This window comes from Sitophilus oryzae, unplaced genomic scaffold (assembly GCF_002938485.1).
Source record: "Sitophilus oryzae breed Bouriz unplaced genomic scaffold, Soryzae_2.0 scaffold_1297_pilon_pilon, whole genome shotgun sequence".
NCBI classification, from domain to species: Eukaryota; Metazoa; Arthropoda; class Insecta; order Coleoptera; family Curculionidae; genus Sitophilus; species Sitophilus oryzae.
Window position 1 is genome coordinate 7,956,694 of NW_022145945.1, and position 11,595 is coordinate 7,968,288.

Consider the following 11,595-nt stretch of genomic DNA (forward strand, 5'->3'; position numbering starts at 1 on the left):
ATTTATCAAGTGTTATCACTAACGTCAAAACAAACTAACAATCAAAACAAGAGGAGAAATAAATGAATTCAATCGGTAAGTTTTCTAATTTAGCTATTTTGCTTATATAACTTTCTGTTAAAGTGTTTGAGTTAAAATATAAAATGTATAGGGGAGGTCGGGGCATGATGACGAACGGGGCAAGATGACGAAGTACTGATTTAAAAAAAACTGTACATCCTAAAAATCCCATTTATTTTTCTATAAATTCCTTTAGGTGTATAATACGTCGGGTTAAACATAGATGGAGCTATCACTTTTGCATCGGGTTTACAAAATCATAACTGCTTTTCACACCTGTTAGATGTAAACATCCAGCTCCAGAAAATAAGCGATTTCGCAGGTTTAAAGAAAAATAGAAGCTCCTTTCACAGTTAATCTTGATCATTTTAAATATTAGAAGGTAAGATACAACCTAATTTCACTTAATTAATAATTGAATTTTTGCTGTTTCCTAAAAAATGTTTCCTGGGGTAAGTTGACGGAGGCAAGATGACGAATTCGTCAACTTGCCCCATTGTGTATAAAATTAGTTAAATTCATTTTTTGATGTTTTTAGATGGTGAGAACTTATAAACACCGTACAGATAGACGCTCTTGGTCAGAAGACGTGCTAATTGCCGCATTGCACTCTATTTTGCACGACCATAAGTCAGTTAATGCTGCCAGTATTGAGCATAGAATCCCGGAAGCAACATTAAGACGTTATATAAAAAATCAAAATAACAACGAACCAATTCCTCTTAGTGGTGGAAGATTCAGAAGAACGTTTTCTGATGCTCAGGAAGCTCAGTTTGTGACTTACCTAACTGACCTGAGTATTAGAACATTGTTAATTAGAAGCAGAAAAGCTTGTTAATTTAATTCTCCCGGGACCCTCAGGATCGAATAAAATGGATTCTGCAAAGAATAAAAACTATGAAACACCAGATACTGAACCCGCATTGCTTTCAAAAAAAAACAGCTGGCAAGGTCAATAAATTTGTCCCTTCCTGGACTTTTCAAGCCTACAGCAAAAAAAATCTGCAAAAAACAATGAAGCACAAGCTCTTGGTACTATAAGTTCATCCAGCTCCAGTCAAACAATCTCTAATGTTGACAGTCGAGTTACGCTACTTGAAATGAAACCCTTTCCCAAACATACACGTCCCATAAAAACTACCAAAAAAATAAATCAAAGGACTTCTGTCATCACCTCAACACCCAACAAAGAAGAACAGGAAAGGACAAACAATGAAAAAAACTTAAAAGAAATTAAAAGAAAGAAGATTGATTCTGTGAAAGTCAAGAGAAATGTATTTCAAGAAAATCGTGAAAAGCAAGTAGGAAAGAAGAAGAAAACTAATGACATGTTTTGTCCTTGCTGCCAGGAATCCTATATTGAGCATCCTACAGAAGACTGGATTCAATGTAACACGTGCGAGAGTTGGTGGCACGAGTCGTGCACAGTCTACGAAAAAGATGGCACATATTCCTGCGACATTGTTTATAATCGTCATCTTGCCCCTGTAGGCGCGTCATCTTACCCCGGTACTGGGGCAAGTTGACGAAAATGCACTTTTTTGTTTTTTTCTTTATATTTTTTCAAGAGTACACTTTTTTTGTTTTTTATGTTTCATTATGTACCTGAATAAATGTACTAACAGATGAAATGGGATCTTTTTTTTAAATCCGTTAGTACGCGTTTTGGAGCCTTTTGTATTTTACTTCGCCAACTTGCCCCGATCTCCCCTACGTAAAACAATGATTTTTTACAAAATAATAAAATTTTGAAAATTATACAGGGTGAGTCTTAAATAAGTGCAAATATTTTCAGGGCTGGTAGATCTCAATAAAAGAAACATATTTTCTCTTTACCGTTTTTCAAATAAGTCCAAAATAACCGAGACATTTTACTTTAAAAATTTAAAAAAAAAATGATTTTTCGCTTAAATTTTGAGAATCACTGGATCTTTTCTGGGTTTTCTACTACCTAGGTATATTGACATATTATTTTTCAAAATTATTTTTTTGTAAAAAAAACCTCATTCATTCCTCAGGCGTTTCTGGGGACAAAATATAATATCCCTATAAATATTTGCACTTGTTTAAGGCAAACCCGACATATCTGATATACTGATAGGGTGTCCCAATATTCCGTGGACATAGGACTACTACGTATTTTTGGAATCAAAACAAGTTCAATGGACACAATTAACCTCAATCCAAGTGCTTCGTTTGTCCGTTAGAGGGCATCAAACTTTAAAAAAATAATCACATTCTTTCAGATATTTTTAGAACCGTTATTCCGATTTGAATCAGATTTTGGGTGTCTATATTTTGCCAAGTGCTTTATTCAGCCACCGTGCGTACTTTTTGAGGAAAAAAAATATTATTGCGCAGCTTAAAAAATTTAATCAATTTTAAATTAATTAACTTATTTTTGATTGATGCCCTCTAACGGACAAATGAGGAACTTTTGTATAAAAGTAAATTATGTGCAATGAACTTATTTTGATTTAAAAAATACGTGGTTGTTCTATGCCCACAGAATATTAGAACGGTATGGAAAAAATACATTCTCCAAAAAAATGTTTCTCTAAAAAACTATGCGAGAAAAAAATGTTTCTCTAAAAAAAATATGCGAGATGACACATGTGTTTTGAAACACCCTGTACAATTTGTTATAAGAATATACTGACCTTCAATCTTATTTATCCTTTCCAGGGGAATCCTGTAGACGAAGGCGCACACGTGTCGTCCGTCCAGAGCAACCAAAAATTCCCGCTCCGCAGTCACGAACTGCAATTCGAACGTCTCGTTCCTTTGAATGTGAAATTTTTCTACGGATGTCGTCTCCTCATCGCCCCATGAATTATTAATTCGGGCATTTCTAACTATATATCTGGAATCGAACCGGCTCGCATCACAAGAAGAATCAATGGAGAATATAATATGAAATATGCATAAGCGTATATCTCTTTTAGATGTAGGTGGAATATGATATAGGATGTAGGCCATGCGAATTGCATAACCCGGCTTTAGTTACATAGGGCCCTTGAATAAAAAGATTGAGGAAGGAGCATATGAAAAAACTTAGATCGACCGCGACGGTGACCTAAAATGGCTGACTTAAATTCCGGTTTATCGGTGCCGTTCTAATTTTATTCAAAACGTGTAAAAATATGATGTAGGGTAGGTAGTCAATAATTTGTTGTTGTATTTTACGTTGTCAATAAATGTTGTTAATTATTAACATTGTTATAAAAATATATAATTCTAATAAAAATAGATTTTATAATAATTATTTATCAGTGGCGGCTTAACCCTAAGGTCAAATGGTCAACGCTCCCCCAAAAAAATCAGAAGAAAATTAGGAAAAACCTATTTAAATTATACTTTTAGTAAATAACTTTTTTTGATCCTAAGATATTCTAAACTATGTATTCCCAAAAACCATCAACTTGTCCAATTTTCGCTTCAAAACGTTTCATTTTACCCATTTTCTCTACTGCCGGTCAAAATTTCATTTTGTCCTTCGTTCCCGCTATGTTTTGCACGTATTAAGCGGCGCGCAAACTAGAGCGATGGCGGGCGCGGTGGCGGATGCGGTGGCGTTGCGGACAATATTGGTACATGTAACTAAATTGAAGAGAGCACACTACCGCGATCTGGCAAACGCGCCCGCCTTTTCTTGCAGCGAACTACCGCGTGAAACTTTGCGGACGGCGGTACAGCAGATTAGAACGCTGCATGCACCATTTGCCCGCCAGGTCGTACTATATTTAACAAGTAGAATCACCCTAGTTATCATGTGTAATACAGAAAAAAAAAATTGAAAAAGTGTGTGCGCTACCAATTTTTGTATGATTTATCTAATAAAGCCAAGAGTAATAGTATATTGTTTTATTAAGAGTAAAAATGATACTTTTCGTGGCGAAGTTATACGTTTCACGCGTAAAAATGCTTTATTTTTACGCCTAGGCGTTAAAATTGCGTTTTTATATTGTCAATCACGTCGTAAAAATTAATACTTCTGTGACGTTGGAAAAAAATATGTTTGTTCAATGTTCATTATTACAAAAAATGAAAATTTGTCACAATCTTCTCTAAACGGTGCTGACACTGACCGCCAATTAGCTCTGTTATCTATGACCGCGGACCGCCTTGGTGTGCGGATGTTCACGATCGCATTGTGACCGCACCGCTACCGCTTCCGCCTCCGCGCCCGCTGCCGCTCTGGTCTACGCGCCGCTTTAAACTCCAAATGCCGCGTCTCGCAACGCCAACAATGTAAGGTATACTACGTATAGAAAATATAACGGGTTAAGGTGCGATAGATATAGTTTATATTGGCCATTGACCGCGTCATTCATACAAGGATTTCAGTCGTTGGAAAAATTTCGCCATTTGACCAGTTTGGGTGTTTATAAAAACTCAAATTATAAAACAACCTAGGTTTTTGTATCGTTTATCGCGTATAATGTTTGGTTTAGTCAATATAAAGCAATATTTAAATTTTTAATATCGAAAGAAATCCCATCTAGTTTGAGGTAATAATTCATAATTTTCTGGTTATGGATAAATTATGAACTGTGGTTGACTGATTCTAGAATAGATATTTTAAAATAGACAACATGGTGTTTAGTTTGTGAAATCGTGCGGTTAAAAGAAAACAATTGCTTAAATTACTAAAAACCTTTAGAGAAAGAACGCCGCATTGACTTAAAATATAAAAAAAAAATGTGAAATAAAACTTTAGAATTGTGTATACCCCGCTGGCAAGCAAACCTTTAGGTCGGCGTTACATGTATAGGAGTGAGTCGTTATGGCAATCTAGTAAGTCGGAGTGAGCAAAAATACGAAGTGTTTATTACCTAACTACTTAATCTGACGCTAGAATCCATGCGCTTGGAAAAATACTCACCTTCTGTCTTTATTCAGTACATCTTATTTTACTAAGCGTGTTGACCGTACTCTTCGTACACATGAAAACCGGCACCCAAGACCAGAAATGCCGACCCTTAGTATGTATAATTTATATTTTTGTGACATTATTATTTAAGTGTATTTTAAATCCTACCGTGAAAAATTTGTGTAAAGAACATTGACTGGATTTTTAGTGAAATGGCACTAGACCACCTGTTTAAAAATGTAAGGGTAGGTTTCATTTTAACAAAATGTATATTTATTTTCCTTTAACCGAGCCTTTAACTAAACGTACAAGTGCCTTGTAAGAAACCAATTAAATATGGGCGCGTCCGAGGGCGCGTCTTAAAAAAAATCGACGCAATATTTTTAGATATTGACATCCCTATAATAATGATCACGAGCCGCCACTGTTATTTATTAACACAAATATTCAATCCGCTACGCAGGTAAGTCAAATTTGCTGTCCTCCTTTCACGCAGTTGAGCAGCTCTGAACTGTTCAAGAACGCGATACTCTCACTCCATTCAATTGAGGCATAAAGTTCCAGAACTGTTCCGCGCCATATGGAGGCACGAGGCTATCGCGCACAGCTCCTTTCAGAACCGTTTTCGAGTAGCCCCAGGGCGTAAAGCCCGGAGCTCGAAGTTCGCGAATGGAGGACAGCAATTGACGTATCTAAATTCTTTGACTGTTACCTTTGACAAGTAGTAAATAAAAAAAGCAAGAAAAACATATAAATAATTAGTTAATTTTAAGTGAATTCCGTGAAAATAATGATCGGTTTCCTACATGTATATTATATCGTGGGGTTACAAACAAAACACACTAAGTCCGATTATTTTAATTTTGATTTATTTATATCACTTGACTAGATTTCTTCCAGAATATAGATCTATATCCAGGAAAAATCTACTATACTACCTTCTAAGAATTATTAGTTTAATTTTTAAATTACTTTCATATTTATAATCCATAATGGCGCTATATTAGTTCAATAAAAATCCATTAAAAATGTATTCGTTTTTGGATTTATAGACTATATAGTCACTTACTAGTAAAAATAAAATAATCTACTATTAAATAAGCTCAGTAAAGAGTTACAAATCCACAAAATTCCAAATCAAATTCAAATAAGTCAAATGAATCGTCTAACAGAACCGTCAAGGATCCCCACCCCTAGAGCCCTCTACCTCCGTCTACCATGCATGGATAGCATTATACTCCTCCTTTAATCATTTTACTCGAAGTAGATAAAGAGATAGATATTAAAAGAAATAAGTGCAAATACTTTTAGGGGGTAGTATATTTCTACCCCAGAAACGCGATTATGACGATTTTTTCGCGAATTTTTTTTTGAAAATTAGGAATTTAAAAAAAAAAGTTTTTTCTTTTAGTTTTGAGTTTAAAACATAATTTTTTGATAATATGGCAACATTAGGTGGTAGATTAAATTTACAAGAAAGAACAGCCCGAAAAGATCCAGAGGTTCTCAAAATTTAAGAACTCCGTTATCTTGGACTTATTTAAAAAACGGTAAAGAGAAGATACGTTTCTTTAATCGAGATCTAGCAACCCTGAAAATATTTGCACTTATTGCACCTTGTACATTAAAGGTAATGTTAAATCTATATTATTTTTGTTTCACATACTCAATGTTATTATTTGTAATTTGTATTTTTTTAATTAACTAATTTTAACATATTACACTTACACACAAATTATTATTTTTTAATTAGGCATTTAATACAATAATTATCTATTGACTATATTATATGTTTTATTGAGAATTGCTTACCTTAGAGCCAGTCTAGGATTGAAATGAAATACAACATCTGTCTTCGCCCCTCGAACTGATAAGAAATTAATCGCAAATCTAAAACATAATTTTAAGTAAAAACACTACCTACTCAAAACAATTATCGCATATTTGAATAAAAGTAATTATTACATATTTCTAAATGAAGCATGCATTTTTCTGCCTTTCTCTTGTGAGTTTTTTAAGGTAATTAGGGTACGCACTGACATGTAATTTTTAGTCGGCCGACTATTTAGTTGCAAAAGTAAAAACAATACATTTTTATGGAGCCGATAGGCCCAAATTGATTTGCTTTAGGCTATACGCTCACAGGCAATTTTTAATCGGCCGACTATTTAGTTGCATATATTTTTAACCAATATAGGGTAGCGCACCTCATTCGCCTCGGTTGATTATACGAAAACGGAAAGATGTAGAAGCAAAATATTTTATGGGTATATGTAGAGAAGCAATGTGCATTATTTAAAATTATTTTCATATGTACAGGGTGTGTCAGAACTAAGATCCATACCAAAATTATATTTTTTCTTATGGAACACACCCGGTATTTTATTTCATTTTTGGATTCTTGGGCATAAAATAAGGCATTTATTATAAGGGTTTAATATGTTTAAATGCTTAGGTTTTTGAGATATTTAAAGATATTTAAATATGCATGCTATAATAAAAAACCCAGTACAGGGTGTTTGTCAACACCCTGTACGACATTTTTTAGAGTTAATTCTTGTGCTGACTTTGAAGCCAGAGAAATAAACTTTACTAAATTTTTTTATTGCTTCCTTAAATGTATACAGGGGTATCAAAAATTGCTGGTCTATTTTAAATATTTATTTTATATAAAAACTTCGTTATTTTAAATACAACACTACGTATTTTTTTAAATAAGTCGAAGCAGATTTAAACGCTCTTTCAAACTACATTAGGGTTTCCTATACCTATATGGCTCAGATTTTCAATAAAAAGCAATTTTTTAATAAAATGGTAATCAAGATGGCTGGTGTCGATTAGGGCATGGCAATTTGCTAGTGACTGTTAGTAGCTAAATCAAAATCGACATTAGTTTATGGACTATATTTAAATTTATAACAGTTTACTTTTATTTAATTTACCTACTATAGTTTAATAAGTAAGTACCTATTTATTATTTTATGATGAAAAATAAAGAAGTAGTTCTTTGATTTATATTACGATGACTTGTAAATATATTAGATTTTCTATAAAAGAACCAATTAAGGCAAATTCATTTTCTTCACTTCCAACGACAGGTTTCTGCCTAATAGGTTTGTCATATACCACAATATTAGACAGTTAAAGCAAGGCACAATACTTATACGTATCTCTCGACACGTAACGCAGAAACTTGCGTTACGTCTGCCGTTGCGTTGTCGTGTAAACAAGAGTTGAAGCAAGTATTTTGACGTACGTAACGCAAATGGTACATTTGTAATTCTAAATTATTTTGTGAAACAATTTAATTTTAAAATTGAAAATGGATATCTATTATTCCATTGCTTCCACATTAAATTTATAAAAGTAATATCGAAAACTGTAGTCCTTACAACTTAAAATGCTCTTCGTAATAAAAAATATTGGAAAACAGACACAGCTTTATGATTATTTATTAGATTCCATCTTTTAGAATCCTCATATTGTTTTGCCTATAAGAATTAGCATTTAATTAAATAGATTCCAAAATGAGTTTATTATGATGCTTAATATTTTCATACTAATTTATTGTAATAAAATAGAACCAGTTCTGTGACACTGGCCCCAAAATTTATGAAATAAAAAAACGAAACAAACGTGAAAATCGAAACTCCTTCGGCTCGATACGTTTGCGTTTTGTACGTACGTAAAGGCACGTAAAGATACGTATCGTATCCGTAAACGCAAGTGAATTTCTCACTGCGCAAGAGTACATGTCAAACGATACGTTTACGTTCTGTTTACGTCTACGTCTTTGGTCGTGCTTTAACTGTCTACTGTCTATTAGCTCTGCGAAATAGGAAAAGTAGTTTTTCAAAGGAACGCTTGTCAAGAAAATTCCTATTTGGATATCTTTGAGCATAAACCCTTCAGGCCAACAAGCAATTAATTGTCCTCATATAATAAAATCACTAGTATTTTTCTTGATAAAATAATAAAGACTTATTTATTAATATTACTGTAGGCAAATTAAATAAAAATATCCTGTTATAAATTTAAATAAAGTGCATAAACTAATGTCGATTTTGCCCTGACGACACCAGCCATCTTGATTACAATTTTATTGAAAAATCGCTTTTTATTCAAAATCTGAGCCAGATAGGTGTAGGAAACCCTAATATAGGTAGTTTGAAAGAGCATTCAAATCTGCTTTGGCTTATTTAAAAAAAATTACATAGTAGTGTATTTGAATAACAAAGTTTTTATGTAAAATAAATACTTATAATAGACCTGCAATTTTTGATACCCCTCTATACATTTAAGGAAGCAATAAATTTTTTTAGTAAAGTTTATTTCTCTGGCTTGAAAGTCAGTACAAGAATTAATTCTGAAAAGTAATGTATAAATATATAATAAATACCTTTAAATATCTCAAAAACTAAAGCTTTTAGACATATTAAACCCTTATAATAAATGCCTTATTTTATGTCCAAGAATCCAAAAATGAAATAAAATACCGGGTGTGTGTGTTCCATAAGAAAAAATATAACGTTGGTATGGATCTTACTTCTGACACACCCTATACATTGGAGAATAATTTTAAATTATGCACATTGCCTTCCCACATATACCCATAAAATATTTTGTTTTTACATCTTTCCGTTTTCGAATAATCAACCGAGGCGAATGAGGTGCGCGCCACCCTGTATATCCTTATGGAGCCGCTCTCACATGCAAAATAGTCAGCAGATCGGCTCCATAAGTATGTATATGTATTGTTTTTACTTTTGCAACTAAATATAGTCGGCCGACTAAAAATTACAAGTCAACGCGTAGGCTTATTGTTTCGAATTTCCCTTCTTAGTAACCAAACTATTTAAAACTGTAAGTCAGGGAGTTCAAAATGTCTTGTCTTTCAAATTAATATTTTTTTAGAAAATATGCGATTATTGTTTTGTGTAGTTTATTTTGTTAAATGTTATCATCCAAATAAAAATAACACATCATTATAAAATTAATCATTTCAAACTGTGTCATTTCTAAGTATATGACTCATATATTTTGAATAAATTAATTAAATAGGAAGATTAAATTAACAAAAAACATTGAAATTAGGTAGGTCAGGGAATATTTAAAATTGTTTGTCATTAAAAAATAAACAAACATCGGGCAACAGCGCCACCCTATATTTTGACAAAATCAAAGTTGACGTAAATTCGCCCTAGTAATATTAATTTTTAAAAGTGCCTATTATATCAGATTTTATCAGATTATATCAAGAATAATAAATGAAAACAATAGTGCATTAAAAATATAAAGAAACATATGTTTTATGACCCAGTGCACCTTACTTGTGTCGATAAACAACGGTAAGAATAAACATAACCTTTCATAGAACCTACATTAAGTAAATATTTACATACAAGTGAAATACAAATAGCACAACAGAAAGGTACAAACCTTTTACACTCACTCCTGATTTTTCCTTTTATAATGATGCAGCACCCAGGTGTGAGAGACTGTACTATCTCTTCAGAATATGCCGGTCCATCATTTTTGTGATCGATCTGTTGGTCAACGAGAACAAAATCATAATCTAGAGCATCTGTCGCTAATTCCATTTTGTCGCATCGAAAAATTAATTTAATAATAAATAAATTGCAAGGCACATATCCCTCTCTATAAAATAAAAGAACTTAACACAGAAATACTACGGTACACCTATCTTTGTTCGACATGAAATAAAGCCAATTACATTGTGTCGACGGCCATGTTTTTTCTCTCTTCTTTTCACAAATGAATACACCAGGAAAAATATCAACACAACGAAGCAAAATCCATCGCTGTTGATGATCGTCACACTGGAGTAAGGAACTTCTTTAATTAGAGTTATGTATTTTGACAATTTTCTATGTTTGGTCATTGAAGAAATTTGTTTTACGAAAAGGAACAAGGAAACCGGCAGAAATATTATGACGTTCAAATTGTCGATAGTTGCGCACCGATGTTGCCAGCTATTTTTAAAAATATCACTTTCTGATTTTTTTCAGATATTGATTAAATAATTAATATTTTATTATTCACCATTTAGGGTATTTAACATTTGAAGTATTTATATAGATTTTATATCGACAGTTTTAATTTTTAGATGTTTTTTACGAGAACTGAATTTCAATTAACAAAGTTAATGTGATAATTTCTATTCCTAGAAGCTGTCTCATAGGTATTAATAATAATATCTTCTGGTAAAAGTGGTGGAAAGTTGTTTAAAGGTTATAAAGAAACATATTAAACATTAAATGAATTATAACATGCATCTAAATGGTTTATTCTTACTTCATTTAGGAGAAACGACTGTTTTTCGCTCTTCTTTCGCTTAGGATAGCAGCAACAGCACCCAAAACACTTTCTTTTTTGTTTCGTTGGATTTTCGTTGGTTTGTTTTACACCGGGCATTTTAATCAAAGCAAGAACCTGACTGATATTGAATCGGTTTGTTCTCAAATCGAGGAAAAAACTTTGGCGTCCTCCAGTTATAAAAATAACACATAAAAACTGAACTATATCGTATTTTTAGCGCTTACTGTTGTGGTCGATTTTAACGTTTACTCCAGCGATCGAAAACCTAGTCGAATCAAAACAAAAACAGCTGTAGTAAATACCTACGATGCAGTGTGGTGAAA

At 32.7% G+C, this 11,595-nt stretch overlaps 1 protein-coding gene across 6 annotated transcripts in view; it reads right to left on the reverse strand.

Annotated features, from left to right (window-relative positions):
- Positions 1-11,595, reverse strand: part of LOC115874684 (galectin-4-like) — a 49,771-nt gene extending 38,176 nt beyond the window's left edge. For 2 of the 6 annotated variants that reach the window (XM_030889911.1, XM_030889908.1), the window contains exons 1-4: positions 10,668-10,919; positions 10,373-10,479; positions 6,746-6,823; positions 2,721-2,923 (exon numbers count right to left, since the gene is read on the reverse strand). In XM_030889911.1, coding sequence (XP_030745771.1) covers positions 2,721-2,923; positions 6,746-6,823; positions 10,373-10,479; positions 10,668-10,835 — 556 coding nt within the window. In that variant the 5' untranslated portion in view covers positions 10,836-10,919. Of the gene's footprint in view, positions 1-2,720; positions 2,924-6,745; positions 6,824-10,372; positions 10,592-10,667; positions 10,920-11,248 lie in introns of those variants that run through there. The other 4 variants (XM_030889909.1, XM_030889910.1, XM_030889913.1 and 1 more) reach the window with 4 other exon arrangements.